This window comes from Natrix helvetica (assembly GCF_964273705.1).
Source record: "Natrix helvetica genome assembly, chromosome: 2".
NCBI lineage: Eukaryota > Metazoa > Chordata > Lepidosauria > Squamata > Natricidae > Natrix > Natrix helvetica.
In genome coordinates, this window is record NC_138552.1 from 211,794,146 (window position 1) to 211,812,290 (window position 18,145).

At 41.2% G+C, this 18,145-nt stretch overlaps 1 protein-coding gene across 1 annotated transcript in view; it reads right to left on the bottom strand.

The window, feature by feature from the left end:
* LOC309387758 (plasminogen-like) overlaps positions 1 to 15,929 on the bottom strand; it is a 30,360-nt gene extending 14,431 nt beyond the window's left edge. Inside the window, exons 1-9 of the mRNA XM_081944513.1 lie at positions 15,771 to 15,929; positions 12,720 to 12,855; positions 11,227 to 11,333; positions 10,064 to 10,178; positions 7,872 to 8,011; positions 5,634 to 5,754; positions 4,165 to 4,283; positions 2,953 to 3,112; positions 511 to 638 (exon numbers count right to left, since the gene is read on the bottom strand). Of these exons, the coding sequence (XP_081800639.1) occupies positions 511 to 638; positions 2,953 to 3,112; positions 4,165 to 4,283; positions 5,634 to 5,754; positions 7,872 to 8,011; positions 10,064 to 10,178; positions 11,227 to 11,333; positions 12,720 to 12,855; positions 15,771 to 15,819 (1,075 nt within the window). The 5' untranslated portion in view covers positions 15,820 to 15,929. The remainder of the gene's footprint in view (positions 1 to 510; positions 639 to 2,952; positions 3,113 to 4,164; positions 4,284 to 5,633; positions 5,755 to 7,871; positions 8,012 to 10,063; positions 10,179 to 11,226; positions 11,334 to 12,719; positions 12,856 to 15,770) is intronic.
* Positions 15,930 to 18,145: the final 2,216 nt, after the last annotated feature.

An 18,145-nucleotide genomic window follows, 5' to 3' on the forward strand; every position in this document is an offset into this window, starting at 1 on the left:
TTCTTTATTGCCAAAGGCTTAATAATCAATCTTATCAACGTCCCATTCTCACATAATTGTAACAGTTCAGCCCTTCCTATTTTTCTTTATTGATCGATTATTTTGATGACAATGTTATTTATTTATTTGTTAATGCAGAGTACATTCTGTTTTACAAGTGTGTAGTAATTCCAAGCCACTATCCAAAATATTTTAACCAGGAGAAAGTTCTTCTCACGCTCCTCTTAATAGCTGAGCTCCAGACTGCATTTCTAAAATTAGAAGACTTCTATCTACATTTTGAATAGATCCTGTCATTTTCTGTAAATAAGCACTAATATGAAATAGATGTATTAAGCATAACAACATCTGTATTTAAAACATGCTACATATAAATCATATTGAATTCACTCAACTTGCCAAGTCTATTTCTATTGTTATTTCTCCATTTTATTTCAGTTTTGCTTTAAAGTTCAAAACATTTTATTTACTTCACCCCTTTCTCAGTTACACAAATATAAATATTCTTACCAGTAACTGTGATGGCATCATCGCATTTAGCAATGTTGCAGTATTGCCATCGTGTATTTGGGTCAGATGTATAGCACCAAGGCTTAGTCTCTCCATCAGGGTTTCGACAATAGTTTTCTTCCAAACCTCTGAAATAAAATGTGCATAAAAGCAAGAGGGGGACAAGAGAGAGGTAAACATTATTAGAACATGAAGTCTGAGTTCATAGATTGAAAACAGGTATCGAAAAAAGCAAAATTCTCCATTAAGTTTCAGATTCTAATTTGATTCCGCGCCCATTTTAATGCAATGGCTGGGTTCATAACAAGGATTTTTCAATGAGAGTTTGGTAAGGAAGCCATAGGGGGCTGATGTTGCATATATAATCTGTTATTTGTTAGAATTTTTTCCACAGTGGCTCCTCTTTTATGGAACATCCTCCCTTTGGAGATTAGAAGGGCAAAGGTTCCTGTGCTGAGGCGCTGAATGTTTCCTGGCTGTATTGCTAACTGGCCAAATATCTTGGCTGCTATGTATATTTATTTTGGAGGTTTCTATTGTTTTTATTATGTTTGTTTTAAAATATTTTTTAAATATTTTGACTAATTTAATTGTAACTCACCCAGAGTCCATTGATTATGATGAGCATTTATAGAATTGAATAGATTAATGAATGACTAATGATATACCATGATTGAAAGATGCAGGCATCGAATTAAGCCAAAAATAAATAAGTAAGCCATGTTGGAGCTTGGCTCAACATGGAACTATCCACTCTTTGAAAGATGCTCTATGTCCCCTTGACACTCTCCTATGTATATCTTGCTTGCTGCCTTCCTTGAAAATGGGGATCAGAATAAAAATCAGAGTACAGACTTAGGTTACATTTCTCCACATGAAGTTTGGGCACCATTAACTTCTTAGACCAAGCCTTCCCCAAACTAAGGTCAGGGTGAAGCCTTCTTTTAGATAAACTTAATCCCTGACTATATGAACACATCCATGTGGGTTATTTTTTAGCAACAGCATTGCAATAGTCTGTCACTAACTCCTTCCATCCTTTTGTGGGTGGAAGAGAAAGGGAGATTCCCTGAGATTTCTTAGTGGTTTTCCACCCAAGTACTAACCAGATCAAGCCTACTTAGCTTTTATGTGATCTACCACATCTAAATGAATTCAGCTTCAATACTCATAATAATCAGCTGGCATCAGCTGGAAGCCTTCAATTTGTGGAAAGCCAATTTGTTTTTTAAGTGCCAAGTCCTGAGGTAGCAGGATGAGCCTAAGACTGAATTTTGAACAGAATTCCTGGTTGAAACATGTTTAACTCACATGCCCTTGCTTGGACTTTCAGAAAGTGGGAGAAAAGACGCAACTCCAACAGAAACGTGGTGACGCAGTGGTTAGAATGCAGTATTGCAGGCTAATTCTGCCCACTGCCAGGAATTCAATACTGACTGGCTCAAGGTTGACTCTGTCTTCCATCCTTCCAAGGGGGGGTAAAACAGGGATAAAATTCGACCAGATCGGACCGGCTCGGGTGAACCAGTAGGGATGATTTGAATTGGTTCCCTGAACCGGTAGAAATCACCCCTGGTTGGCACCACCCACATCCACCCGCTCGGTCACCAGCTCGTGCTCATACACATATTTTTTCCTACTGGGTTCTGTGGGCATGGCTTGGTGGGGTGGTCCTGTGACTGAGTGGGTGTGGGTGTGAGTGACATCGAATTGGCCACACCCACTCAGTCACAGGACCACCACCACCAAGCCACGCCCAAAGAACCGGTAGGGAAGAAATTTGAATGTCACCCCTGGGGTAAAATGAGGATCCAGATTGCTGTGGGCAATATGCTGACTGTAAACTGCTTAGAGAGGGCTGTAAAGCACTGTGAAGCAGTATGTAAGTTATTGCTATTGCAGAAACAAAATAATTGAACTGTTTTTTGTTTCTGGGTGCCTCACCTTTTTTCTTTTCTTTTTTTCTTTTTTAGAAAGTTTTTTATTTTTCTCTTTTAAATTCATTCACAAATATACACTCTTATAATTACTTTTAACATTTATCTATTCATCATTAATCTTTATCATTTTCTTACAAATATATAGAATACAGTTTGAGTCACTTTCTTGCCACCCCATACCTCCATCTTATTTTGCAACAACTTTGCTCCTTCTCTCTTCTCAACTTCCCTTCTCTGCCTTCTTCTTTCCTCCTCTCCTTCCTCCTTTCTTCCTCCCCTCTTTTCTCCCCCTCCTCCTCTCTCCTCCTCCTTCTTACCCTCTCTCCTACTCTTAATTCCCCTCCCCTACTTCATCTGCTTTTATCCTTTCTTCCTTTCCCTCCTCATCCTTCCTCCTTTCTGTTGTTGCCCTTGCTTATTTACTTTCTCTGATGAGTTCTTGGAGTTCCTCGCCTTTTTTCTTTACATAGAAACAAGATGATGACAGAGCTGTTTAACATACTTGCATGGGTAGTTTTCTGGAGTTCTTCCATGGGTATGAGGTTCTTGGGATGCCCATGATTGACAGGTTTTTCCTGATTCGGTCACTCCTACATTTCCTCGATAATCTTCTCCATTTCCCACAAGACACCGTTGACCCGTAATAGCTGGTGGAGATGTAGCTATATCGGCAAAGATAATGTAAAATAAATCAGCACCTCCAGAATCTGTATGCTAAAAATGGCAAAGCCCTAGCAATCCACAGATGTAACAAGCCAAAAAAGCTTCTGTATATAAAAAAAGTATTACAGGTAGTCCTCCTTTAGTGATTGCCTCTTTCAGTGACCATTTGTAATTACCACAACAATAAAAAATAACTTTGTGAACAATCACTTGTGAACAACCATCATTTATGACCTTTGCAGGTCTGTAAAGCAAAGGACCTCATAAGCACAGTCACAGTTTCACTTAGCCACCACCTCACTAGCAACAGTTGTGGTCACTAAATGAGGACTACCTGTATCACACTTCCTACTTTGGAAATATAGACATATAGAATATATATGTGATATAGACAAATAGAATATATATGCAATTCTCTTAAAAGCTATTTAGAAAGAGTGGCTTTTAAGAGTATAGTCTATATATTCCATTTGTATATATTTTTCTTTTATAAAAGAGAGATCACAGAATAATAAATTGTACTGAATTGGAATGTATGGATTATCGCATAGAATCGATGTCACTCATGACAGGGGCACCTGTGGTGGCATGAACGCTCTGCCAATGAAAATGGGCTCCCAAGCTCTGTTTTCACTGGCAGAGGCACTGCAGACCGGTCTTTTTCTGTTTCCAGGGTGGCTCTGCGGGATAGATCTAAGCACCCCTTGGGCTGGATCCAGCCCCCGGACCTTGTGTTTGACACCCTGATTTAGATTAATACTTACTTCACTTGAACAAAGCTACAATCTTGGTGATTTGATGGTTATATGATTTAATATTTATTCATATTACTGTGACAGTGAGAAAAAAAGATAACCCACCTGTAATGTCCACTATAAATCTGCTTGGGAGCTTATTTTTATTTTCCAAATTATATATTTCCCACCTGAGCAGTATTAACGATGCCTTTTTGAAATCTGTGTAGTTGAGTTTGTTAGTTATTTGAGGCTCAGCACTATGCTTACTCATTTTAAAACCATTGTGGGTCAGTAATTACATAAAGGATACTTACCGCACCGTGGGATGCTACAGAATTCCCAGCGTTTCGTCGGGAGGGAAGTGAAACACCAAGGACGTGGCTCACCATCCGGATTACGGCAGTAATTTGAAATCAGATTCTTTTCTGGAAATCTGAATATTGGATGAGAAAGTAGAAATGTCTGCCTACCATCTCTTGACAGGTTGGGTTTGAACCCAATGGTGTTTCAATGTTGACAGAATGGTGCTTACCCAAGATAATATCTGTATTCCCATTCCATGCTACCACATTCTATATGATCTCAAATGTCTTCCCGTTAATCTCTTCTGGTAGTTCAGAGCAGGGGTTTCCAACCTTGGCAACTTTAAGACTTGTGGACTTCAACTCCCAGAATTCCTCAGCCAGCACTGACTGAGGAATTCTGGGAGTTGAAGTCCACAAGTTGTAAAGTTGCCAAGGTTGGAGACCCCTTGGTTCAGAGGATACTCAGAGCAGATTTGATGTGTGGGAAATAAAGGCAGAGGAGAAAAGGGAAAACTTCCTTTGATAACCAGAATTTCCTTTGGATGTAGCCCAGTACAGGTAGCCTTCGACTTAACAACAGTTCATTTAGTGACCATTCAAAGTTACAACGGGATTGAAAAAAGTGAGTTATGACCGTTTTTCACACTTATGACCATTGCAGCATACCCATGGTCATGTGATCAAAATTCAGATGCTTGGGAGCTGATTCATATTATGACAGTTGCAGTGTCCTGGGGTCACGTGATCGCCTTTGGTGACCTTCTGACAAGCAAATTCAATGGGGAAGCCAGATTCACTTAACAACCATATTACTAACAACTTCAGTGACAAGAAAAAAACAACTGTGACAAGAAAAGTCATACAATGGGACAAAACTCACTTAACAAATGTTTTGTTAAGTTCACTTAACAACAGAAATGTTGGGCTCAGTTATGGTCGTAAGTTGAGGGCTACCTGTATCACCACAGAAAATTATGTAAACGTGGGTATTGAGCTATTTGTTTGTGTTTGTCCAAATTTAAAATAGTAAGGCTAGTGTAATTTAATGCATTGATTGTAATATGTAAAAAGGGACAATGATTTTTATTGTGCTGTCACACCTACGGTCTTGACTTTTTTAACCACCTGCCCTCTGAATTGATATCTCTACATGTCAAATTATATTATTTCTGTTCAGATTACATGGTTAAGCTAAAAAAGAAAAAGAAAAAGCAACCAAAGACTTATTTGTTAGATGCCAAAGCCTTTAGTGCTGATACGGATGAAAAATAATACTTTCAGTCACACTAATGAAAGTAGAAGTCTTTTCAGTGAACCATATGGGCTGCTTAATATATTACATTAAAATAAAGTATGTTGTTATTTTTATTTCCAAGGCATCAGCTACCTGAAATTATTTGCTTCCCACACACACTTTGATGTTTCCTCATATGTGGCTAATAACGACCCATGAGTGAAACTGAGGCTTGTAGACTTACTTGGAAGGAATGTATCCATGAGTGTGAGGCGCTTGAGAAGCCCATGCCTGGCAGGTGAGCCCAGATTCTGTTGTGGAAACTTTGCCTCGATAGTTTTCCCCACTGCAGTGCATACACTGGTCTGTAAGGATAAATAACCAAGAGTGAAGAAGCTTTATCCTATTAGGTTATTTCCCCCCACCCACCACCCACTCTGCGTGGTAGGAATCATGATGCCCAAGTCTTCTGCTGTCTGAAATGGAATCCTAGATTGCTTAGCGATCACATTTTTCATGTTATAAGGAATCTAGAATGGTGAGGATTAGTTCTTGAAATTGCTTTGAGTTAACTCTAAACAAAAATTACAAATTAATATTTTCATTTTGTTTTTATAGATGCCTATTCTACACTACAGTTTAAATCATGGGTGTCAAACTCAATTTCATTGAGGGCTGACTGCTCCCAGCAGTCTCCAAAACAGAAGAAATACATATATATATAAACTATTACTCTAGGCCTTACACGTAAACACATCTATTGACATTGTCTTTTGATTTATGGAATGATTTCCTCTTTCTTGTTTTTGTCTTAAGAGAATCAAATTTGGGGTGATCAAATACAGGCTGATATGCAATTTTTTTCTAGAAATTTATTTTTTGGTCTATTTTTTCATAAATAAATAAATAAATAAATAAATAAATAAATAAATAAATAAATAAATAAATAAATAAATAAATAAATAAATAAATAAATATTTATTTCTTAGCCGCACCCTCTCCCGAAGGACTCGGGGCGGCGTACAACAAAACATAGGAAATAAATATATCGACATACATATAACAAAACATATACCAAGACATATATACGACATATACAAGGAAGAGGTGAACTGATAGATAAAAACAAGTAAAAACACAATGTTTAAAAACCCCTAAATAAATTGAATGCAATTAAAATACCCCAAATAAAAAACCCGTCAGGAGCGATATAGTTGGATCAAAGTTGAGCCAGGCCAGCAACTTGAAAAAGGTGGGTCTTGAGCTTTACACGAAAGGAGCGGAGGTCAGAGGTATTCCTAATATCCGGGGGGAGGTCATTCCACAGGGCTGGGCCCGCCACAGAGAAGGCTCTACTCCTAGGCGCCGCCCCTCGACACTGTCTGGTGGACGGCACCTGGAGGAGGCCCTCTCTGTGCGAGCGGATTGGTCGCAGGGATGTATGGGGCAGAATACGATCCCGCAAGTAACTAGGTCCTGAGCCATGGAGCGCTTTAAAGATTGTTATCAAAACCTTGAAATGCACCCGATAGACCACAGGAAGCCAGTGCAGCTCGCGCAGGAACGGTGTCACATGGGAGTACCTAGTACTCCCCATAATTACCCGCACGGCTGCGTTCTGGACCAACTGTAGCCTCCGGGTGCATTTCAAGGGAAGCCCCATGTAGAGAGCGTTACAGTAGTCCAAGCGAGACGTCACCAGCGCATGAGTGACTGTGCGTAAGGCGTCCCGGTCCAGTAGGGGGCGCAATTGGCGCACCAGGCGAACCTGGTGGAACGCCCCCCTTGCCACGGCTGTCACATGGTCATCCATGGACAGCCGGGCATCCAGGAGGATGCCCAAATTGCGCGCCCGCTCCACGGGGGCAATTTGAATGCCCCCGATGGCCAATGATGGAATTAATTGGCTGAACCGGGGAGCCGGTACCCACAGCCACTCCGTCTTGGAGGGGTTGAGTTTGAGTCGGTTGTCATCCATCCAGATCCGTACGGCTTCCACACACCGGGACATCACTTCGATGGCCTCGTTGGGGTGGTTCGGGGTGGAAAAGTACAGCTGAGTATCATCATGCACTAAATCTTAAGGGACAACGATAATCTTTAGCACTTTGCAGCCATAGCATATTATAATAGGACAAATGGGGAGCTTTTCTCCAGTATATTACAAAGTTTATATGACACTGTTCACAGAATTTCTCACTTTGCTCAATGGTTTGCAATTTCTGCATAAGTCTGGCCTTTATGTATACATGCATTGGTGTAAATGGACCAATTGGTGCCTAGAGGGAATTTATTGCAATAAAGTTCATCTCCATCATACAATAATTTTGCCTAGTAGAAAGTGCTACTCTAATTTTTTCCCCTAAATATTGTACAGTGCAGGTAAGAAAAATAGATTTTCTACCTATACATCATTGAAAAGTACAATACTTTGCATTCAAAATTTCTTGAGGAACTAAAATTCCAGTGTGTGCAATTCTACCTTCGCATTCAGGAATGTTGCAATAATCATATCTGGTTTCAGGATTTGTTGTATAGCACCAGGGACCTTTACCATCATGATCTGGATTTCTGCAATAGTTTTCTTCTAATGAAGCATTAGGATAAAGAGAAGGTGTATAACTAATAAAAACAAAAGAAAAGACTATTGTTACAGAAGTCATTTTTTTTCTCAGCGATTCAGAAGATTAAGCTGTATTAGACAACCCTGTGACTCATTTAATCATCTCTTGGTAGCAAGGTACTGAAGTCTGATTTGACCAGAATGGACATTAAATTATTTTTGAATGGCATTGCTATCACTTTGCTTTGAAAACTAAAGCAGAAAACATCAGTTGATTAAAGAAGAAAGACCCAAATGGATAAACAGAATGATCACAGGCAAGCAAAAAAGCAGCGAGAGTGGTGGGAACTTCTGACTTTCTGCAGGCTTCTCCATTGACTTTTCTTGGGCAGAAGCTGGTAAAGAGCATCATAAAACATGATCACATGACCCCGGGGATGCTGCAATGGCCACCACTTTGCAAATAAAACTGATCTGAACTAGAGGAAATTTCAATTTTGCTGGAGTAAATGGGTCCTAGATATTTTACACATTATTTGAATAACATCAGGGTTGGACAAAGAAATTTAACAGGACACAGTCAATAAGGCTTTAACCTGTTAAAAGAAAACTGCTGGAGGCTTCCACTACTTTAAACAGGAGAGGAAGCTAGAGTTGAAGTTGCTCACCTTTTCCCCTTCCCCTTCCCCATCCCCATCTGAGGGGGAAAGGGGATGGTTTTAAGGGAAAGACAGTGCTTCTCTTTAGAGATTTCACATGGGTAAAAGCATTTCTTTCTTGCTTATACCATTGCTTTCCCCAATATTCTACTTACATAATTGCAGCATGGTACCTGGGGAATTCTAGAAGTCGAAGTCCACACATCATAAATTTGCCAATTTTGAAAAGCACTAAATTATACTATATCCCATTTTTGATATACGTATCTCCCAAATTGTCCGCCAAGTCAAACTGTAGTCAATACAGACTTGCAACTTTTAACAAGTGTCACAAGTAAACAATGTCAGCAGCAGCAGCAGCAACGTCACGTGCATCCATGGTATGAAGTTTTCCTGGCAATGATTCAGAAATGGTTTTAGCTTTTTTTAAGAACATAAAAAATTGGCCAGAAGCTGTCATTCACTATGATAATTTTGTAATAAGTCACGTAGAGAGCGATACTAAAATAAAGTGTTTTAAAATGTATTGAACTTGTAGTAATTCAAAGCTTTTGGGAATAGCTTAAAAAACCAGCAACAGCTATTGCATACTAAAGTAGAATAAAATATGGATTAAAATATAAGAATGAAGACATGGCATAAAAGGGACAGCTAGAAGCTTGCTTAAAGGGACTGGGAAATGATATCGGCCTTCAACCACAACATGTTCCAGCAAACGTCCCTATGTCAAAAGTCCAAAACCACAAGGTTCAATTAACGTTCGCATAAAAACACATAGTCAGTATCTATGGCCCAAGACAAAAGGAGAAGTAAGACCCCATCTTCTTATAAGGCTTTTTCCTCAAGGTAACCAATAAGAAATGAGTTAAGTGTTTCCGTGTTACGCTGCCTTTGAGAATGCCTAAGAATGCATGCTTCGATAATGAAGTTTGTTCAGAACTTGCAATGCTAGCCATGGGATAGTTTTCTGAACCTGACTGCCAAATAAACTCTTCCTGTAACCTGAGAAGTCTGTCATTTTCTACAACAATTCAGCTGGAGTTCAGATATATTAGCATTTAATCGTATTTTCTGCAACATGTGGGAATAGAGAGAAGCCAATAGAAATTTTAGTTGAGGTTCACTAATATGCTTCACTGTATTCTATGCACTTTCAGAAACCTGTTCAGTAAATTGCTCTTATTAATGAGACAGAAAAGCAGACCCTTCAGTGAGATGGGCGGCTTCAAAGTTAAATTACAAAATAATTTTTAAAAATCTCTATTCAGAAGACCCTGTTGAATTCAATACAGCTAGTCCCTTTCAGGTAAGCAAGCAGAAGATTGCAGCATGGCTAACATTTGTTGAATTGTGCTACATATGTTTCCTACAAAAATTCAGGCCAAATCATTCTAAAGTCATATGGCTATAGAAAATCGAAGGCTGTTTTGCTGAGATGGGAAAAGGCCATACTTGGGAATATGAGGACTGTTTTCGGTCCATTTCTGGCATACGACACCATTCCGTGTTTTTGCTTCCGTTCCTCTGTAGTCCACTCCAATTCCATTTCTGCATTCCAGGAGATACACTGAAAGAAAATGTGGTTGCTATTGCTATTGTTATCCCAGAGCACCTTTCCACCAAAGAAAACTCATTGCTTACAGATGGAACTTCACCCCGATGGGATCAAGTTGAACATTTTAATATGTGGCCTTCATGTTCAGTTGAATTGGAGGATCACAACCTGAGATCATGAAATTGCAAGCCTTGGATTACAAGCAAATGTTTAACAAACTTAGTTTAAAAGGTAAAGATTCTCTTCAAGCTGAGCTTGATTTTTTGGGACCACATGGCTACATGGGAAAAGTATGTCATTACCTTCTGCTCTTTTAAAAAAAATCTAGATTGCAATCCTGAGATTTTCTGGTGGTCTCCCATCTAAATGCTGGACCTAATGCTGGTTGGCTTTTTTCAGCTTCGCCAAGGTCGGTTAGGTTCTACCTCTAGCTATGGTCTCAAAATTATTACCAGGTGGTTATTTTAAGTATGATAGTTCAGGGGGAATGCAATGCAAAATCGATGACTAAAGAATAATTATATTAAACCCATTTTAATGTTAATTCAACATAAATGTAAATAAAAGCAAACTTTGGTTATTTTTTAAAATGCTGATTTCCTGATGCTCGTTCTCTGAGCACAGAATAGAAATATGAGCTGAGGGACAAATGAGTGATTATCCAAATGCAATTCAGGGTTGCTTTAATCATAACATTGGTGACTACCTCAAGTTCACTTTCCAATGGCAAATACAGTAAAGGACATATAGGATGCCATGAAAAACAAAGATATAGAGCAGGGGTGTGAAACTCAATTTCATTGAGGGCCACATCAGGGCTGTGGTTGACCTTGGGGGGCCGGGTGGGCATGGCTGACTGGGTGGATGTGGTCAACTTGGTGGTTATGGCCAACTCGGTGGACGTGGCCAGCTTGATGCCACTCCTCAAGCTGCTGGCATGTTTTCTCTTCGCATTGGGTAGATGGGCGGACACCACACTGGCCTGATCTTTCCTCTTCACAATGGGTAGACCAGGCCAAAGGAACTGCAAAAGTCATAATATCCCAAAAAATACACTTACTTCGCTTTTCATAGAGAATAGCCCCTGCTTTTCGGAACATAGGCGCTGTTTTAGTATTGTCGCGCAATGTAATGCATTGCTGCTCTTTCGCTGTAAATAGAAACGCCCTGTGGAAAGGGCAGAGAAGAGGGACACTTTCTTAGACTTAGAATCACTTTATTGTCACTTTGAATTTACACTAATTGGCATACATTAAAATGAAATTTCATTGCATACATCTGTTAAAGGGTCACCACCTCCAATATGCACTACATAAACATGACTGACTGACTGACTCAATGAATGAATGAATGAATGAATGAATGAATGAATGAATGAATGAATGAATAGTATGTATATACCCACATATATTATGTGACACAGAGAAAACACAGACTAGTTCGGATGCATACATGTACATGATGAGAAACTTTAAGTGTTGATCTGTATTTTATTTAGAAGTATAGTTTGCCCAATTTGGAGGCACCTTCCGACTTACCATAAAATAACAGGAACAAGATACATTAAAAGCAAAAGGAGGCGGATAACCATAAAATAGCAGCATTAAACCCAGTCTAGATCAGATAAACTGGACTTTGTATAAAGAGCTAGGAGCTCCCATCTTCTTCTGTACACCTTTATACCTTCATTGAATCTACTTGGAAGTCTAGATTTGGAGCGGAAGAAGAATCGCTAAGGGTCAAAAGATGCTCCTGTGATGGAGGAGATTGTTGGATCCAATCCTAATGCAGATTAAAAGTCATTACTTAATGCATAATTCTGAGGATTCTTTTACTAATTTTATATAGCAAGAATGCGGCACTTGAAAAAGAAGAGCCATATTTAAAAAGGCCCGAGATTCCTATTATGTCAAACCATACAGTAGCTGCATAGTGGTATCTACTATCAGAAACAAACCACAGTTCAGTACAAAAATCACAAGAGTCCTTATTGCAGATAGTCCTTGACTTATAACAGTTCGCTTAGTGACTGTTCAAACTTACAATAGCACAAAAAAAGTAGCTTATGACCATTTTTCACACTTATGCAGCATCCCCATGGTCATACAATTTACACTTGGATGCTTGACAACTGATTCACATGTATGACAGTTGCAGTGAGCTGGGATTATGTGATCACCTTCTGCTAACACTTTCGTCTAACAAGCAAAGACAATGGGGATGACAGATTCACTGAACAGCCGTGCTACTAATTTAACAACTGCAGTGATTCACTTAACAACTATGGCAAAAAAGTCATAAAATGGGGCAAAACTCACTTAACAACTGTCTTGCTTAGCAGTGGAAAGTTTGGGCACAACTGTGGTTGTAAGTCAAAGACTGCCTGTACAGTTGCTGCAGTACATTGCATCGCATTGTATCAATCTCTCTAAGTATTAGCTGAATTCTATCTTCATTACTGTCATTCGTCTCTAAGGAAGTTTTCAGATAACCAGCGACAATCAAAACAACTTTTTGAGCAACTTTCATGAAATGCAAGAATCCTATGATTACCTGCAGGTAAATGCTGTTTCAGTTTCACATTTGATAGCACAAGCTCCTTTGGTTAAAGTTCTATAGATGGTGGGTTCTTGACCAAGGATCCAAGCACCGTCTGTCCTTACATAATTGTCCAGAATATCTCCTTGAACTTGAAGAGGGGAAAAAATTGAGAAGAGTTTAGAAAATAAAAACACCAAAGACATTCTTTTCACCAAATGAGAAGTATGTATACCAGAATGTAAAGTCTGCAGATTGCCTGAATGTGTAAGAATTATAAGGGTTAAATTAACACTTGGGAAAAACTTTACTTATTCCAGTGGCAGGTGGGACATTTCACCCAAAGTTATTGTGATGTGATCTGAGTGAGAGGGTGACATTCCTGGAACCGGAATCTTGGCCCCAGAACTTGAATAACTGGCCTGCAGATGAAAGTTTCATTTCCCTGAGCAAGGGATGATAAACTTGCAAATGGAATGATAATTCTTAGATTTCTTAGTAGAAAGAAAGTCCAGGGCTACAGCGAATGGAATGATTAGAGCAAAGGACAATCCTGAGATTCTGCACCATTTTTCCCCAGTGCTTGATATGGAATCTTTCTAAACAGTTCTGCTGGTTTTATAAGTGTCTCTATTGAGATAAACTCATCAGTAGGGAAGCACTGACTTAGATAAATATAATTGCCTCGGGTGCCAAATAAGAGTATGTATATTTGCAAGAGAAATACTGCCAAAACACTCTTTCTTATTTGTTTATATTTGTTCAACTCACCTTTATTATTTTTATAAATAACTCAAGGTGGTGAACAAATCAATTCTCCTACCTCCTTTTATTTCCCCTTACAACAACCCTGGGAGATGATTTGCCATGAGAGTGAATGACGGGCCCTAAATCCCCCAGCCACTTTCATACTTAAGGCAGGGCTAAAACTCCCAGTGCCCTGTTTTCTAGTATGATGCGCTAACCATTAAACAAAACTGGCTTTCAGGCCAGGAGATAAAATGAGGACGAAACTGCAAACCATCTTTTTCAAGGCAGTGCCTCAAAGTTGTGCTATCATCAGGTTCATTGCTAACTTTTTGTCCCAAGAGCACTTTATTTATTTATTGTTTATTTCACAGTTAATGATACTTTGCAAAATCAAGTCCTTTCTTTGCTGGCTTGATTTTGGCTATGTTTTAAGAAATGTCTCCAGTAAACCTTGTGCCATGGCAAACTGTTGAGGCAAACGAAAGGTCACCTTTGGGAAATTATTATTTCTTTTGTTTCTATCTTTCCTTTCTGGTTGAGCTCAGAGTGGTATGAATAATATATCTTAGGCATTTTCTATTTAAGCAGGGAAAGGCTTAGGTCCATGATGGCACAGGTGGAACATGGAACCCTCTCTGTGGGCATGCAAATTGTTGCCCAGGTCAGCTCCACCACACAGGTGTGTATTCCTCCTGCCAGCCAACTGATTTTCGTATCTCTGCCATGCATGCGGGAGACATGCATGCATGCGCAGGGGGGTCAAGGGGTCATGCACACATGCATGGGGGGAGGTGCAGCACCTGCCTGCTTCCCCTTTTTGGTCCCAGGAAGCTTCAGGGGGGCCTGATAGGCCCAAAAAGGATGCAGGGGGGGTCATGAATGCATGTGCATGGGGTTGTGCGTGCATGTGCGGGGGGACAGGGTGTGCGGGGGGTTGTCGCACGGACACTGCATTAAGGGTGTGGGACAAAAAGGTTAGCCCTCAGTTGCCTAGGTCTTAATAAGCTTAGAAGAGCAAAACTCTTGTTTATCTTCAGCTTATCCCCAGCCTCCCTCCAGAATTCTCTATTCCTGTTTGGAATGGACTTCAGCATTGGACCCTGGGGTGAGTTGGTGATTGGAAGCTATTGATACAGGAGAGAAAAAACCCTAAGTGACAGAAACCTTTGCTCCTTCTGGAATATCTAACAATACGCTATATAAAGTCAAAACACAAGTAGGGTATGTTGAAAATTATTCTACAGAAGTTTTATCTTCGTTCTGGTTTAGGATGAAAAACGGTTCTAATGGCCTTTAAGATGGCTGCTGAATTACTGAATTACACATGCTCCTGCTGTCAGCTTTGTTGTATGCAGAAACATTTACCGTAATTTTCAGACTATAAGATGCGCCAGAATATAAGATGCACCAAGATTTCGAAGAGAAAAACAAGAAAAAAAATAGTTTTTGGCCTCTGTGCATCTGATTTTTGTTCTCTTTAGTACCCAGGAGCACTCTGCAGGCCTCCCAAACCCTCATTGCCCCCCGTTTTTGCTGAAAACGAATGCGCGGGAGGCCAAAAATGGCCATATTCACTGTACATAAGATGCACCAACATTTCCACCCTCTTTTAGGGGGGGAGGAAAGTGCTTCTTATACTCTGAAAAGTACGGCAATTCCCCTCTTAAGAAAATATTGTCTAGCTAGAAAACCTACGTAGAACTTGTTTGTAATAGGAAACTTATTTAGCCTGAGTCTCTTCTGCAATAATTTGTGATGTTTTCTGACAAAAGATGGAGTTGTTCCACCACTAATTAAATCTAGCTCTGTAACCTGCCTGCCCAGTAACATTATTTTTAAACAACCAAGAAATATCTAGAGGAAAAGAAGAGAAATATAATCTAAGGGTAATAAATATTAATAGACGAAGCAATGTCATATACAATATTGATGTTTTATTTACAATATGCTGGCTTTATATGAGTGGTTCCTAGAATATCTAACATTACATAGCATATAGGACACAATTTGCAAAATTTTAGGTACAGAAACTCTCACATCTCATTTTACAATAAATTGGGCAGAGAGTTATTCAGCCCTTTTCTCTTAGCATTATTATTTCCTGGGACTTTACAAAAATCAGATCTCATTATAATGTAAGGTTTTAGAAACAGAAATTTAATTATTTAGTATTTTATATATAAAGTTAGTAACATCAAGCATTTATCCAATATGTGCTCATTCAAACTTCCAAGGTTAAGTCCAACTCATTAAATATGATATTTCTGAGACTTCTATTATCTCAATTCTTCTGAAAATCAGCAAAAAAAAACATACCTGTGTAGAGAAAGAAAACTAACCCAAATACATATTTGCAGCACTCCATTTTGGGACACAACTTCAGCAAGTTGTGTGCTGAAAGCTCTGTGTGTCTGCGGACAAAGTTTTATTGACTTAGCTTAGTTAGACAAGCCTCGAGCAAAGGAGATTAACCAAATTGGGTTAAATATTCTCTCAGTACTTTGGGCCTCTCTTCTCTGGTCGAGATGTTCAAACATTACCTTGAATTCATGAATTCTTACAAAATAACATTTAAATATTTGAAGTGATGAAACAGAAAGATAGAAGACCTCTCTTTAGATTTTTTTTATTCTGAAATTCTCCCTTATAGGTGGACAGACAGACAGACAGACAGACAGACAGACAGACAGACAGACAGACAGACAGACAAGAAGGATAGGATAGGATAAGACGTGGTAGAGTAGAGTAAAGGTAGGACCGAACAGGGGAGGAGAGGAATAGATTTTTAATGAGTTGTTTAGCTAAATTCATATACAGCTTCTTGCAACATTTTTCAAGATATGGCCCTGATGGGAAATCTGAACTCAGGCTGATTTCTAGCTATTATAGAATGTATTTGTTGGTTGTATAAATCTGAAGTTATGCACTGGATTTAGCTTTTGGATACATAAACAACTCTCCTAGCGTGGCACAACCCAATCCAACATATGGTGGCAAATAAATAAGTCACTTCAAGGGGAAATGGTTGGAAATCTGCCGGGGAAAGCCTTTCAGGTGACAGAGCTTTAAAATATTAACTTTGGCTCCATTTATGCATATGCGTTTCTTGCTACAGCCATATTCAATCCAATTGTCATCTGGTAAAACGTAAGGAAGGAATCAATTATTTGTAGTGTTACATGCAGTTCCTAGTTCAGAAAAGATTAAATCATGATTGTTAACCATTGTTGAAATTCTCCCCTTAAGAAACCATATGTGTTCTCATAACATCTTTTCAGCTAAACATCTCACAGTCATTAAATGAATTCAGCTTTGCCTATTGACTTTGTTTGTCAGATGCTAGCTTGAATGTTCTCAAATTGTGATCGCATGATTTCAAGCCAACATAATAACAGAACAACAGAGTTGGAAGAAACCTTGGAGATCTTCTAGTCCAACCCCCTGTTCAAACAGGAGACCCTATACCAGCGATGGCGAACCTTTTTTGGCTCGCGTGCCATAAGTGGGGAGAGCGTGGAGGGGTCGTGTGTGGGCGTGCCGCACCCATAATGCAACGCGCCCCCCAGTGCGCACGCGCGCACAAAGCGCCCATTTCTGCATGCTTTTTTCGCCCTCCACATGCTCCAGAGGCTTTATAGGAGCCTGGGGAGGGCGAAAAGAGCCTCCCCCGGCCCCCGGAGGCCCTCCGGAGGCTTCAGGGAACGTCCGGAGGCTTCCCTGAAGCCTTCGGAACACTTAAAACCACCCTCCGAGCAACCCGGAAGTGACTTCCGGGTTGCTCAGATGGTCATTTTAAGAGCTTTGAAGGCTTCAGAGAAGCCTCGGGACGGTCCCTGAACAGGCATGAGACGTGCGTCTCGATCGCCCGGGCTCGGATCGCCTCCGCCGCACGGCGCCACAGGCCCGGCGTCCTTGTACCGCTCCGCCCAGCCTCTGCGCACTCGCCAGCGTGGCGCGCCGCCGCCTAAGGACGGGATCGAGGCGGCTGCGCGGCCTGCCTGGCGTGGCGCGGCTAGAGGAGGAGGAGGAGGAGGAGGCGACGGCGGCGCAGCCGAGGCCTGACGGCCGCGCAGCCGCCTCGATCGCTTGCGCCGCTCCGCCCAGCCTCTGCGCGCTCTCCCGGCCTTCACATCGCTGCCGCCGCCGCCGCCAGAACGGGCTCGGCCGAAGGCAAGTCTGTCAGGCATCGCCACCGCCGCCGCTAGGGCGGGCGCGGCCGAGGCCTGACGGACTTCCCTTCGGCCGACCCCGTCCTGGCGGCGGCGGCGGCGGCAGCGATGTGAAGGCCAGGCGAGCGCGCAGAGGCTGGGCGGAGCGGCGCAAGGGATCGAGGGGGCTGCGCGGCCGTCAGGTCTCGGCCGTGCTGCCCTCGCCTCCTCCTCCTCCTCCTCTAGCCGCGCCACGCCAGGCAGGCCGTGCAGCCGCCTCTATCCCGGCCTTAGGCGGCGCCGCGCCACGCTCAATAATCGCAACTCAGCTGCCTGCCGCTTTTCCCCTCCTTTGTCTCCCAGCCGGGGCGGCCCGCCGCCGAGTTGCGACTATTGCCGCCGCTGCTGCCGCCGCTCACAGGACCCGCCTCTCACCCTCTTCCTTCAGTCGGCAGGCTCCGATTCATTTGCTGCCTGCCAGGCCCTGGCGCCGCGTTCGAGCCGGAGGGGGAAAGGAGGAGAAGGAGAAGGAGGACAACAAAG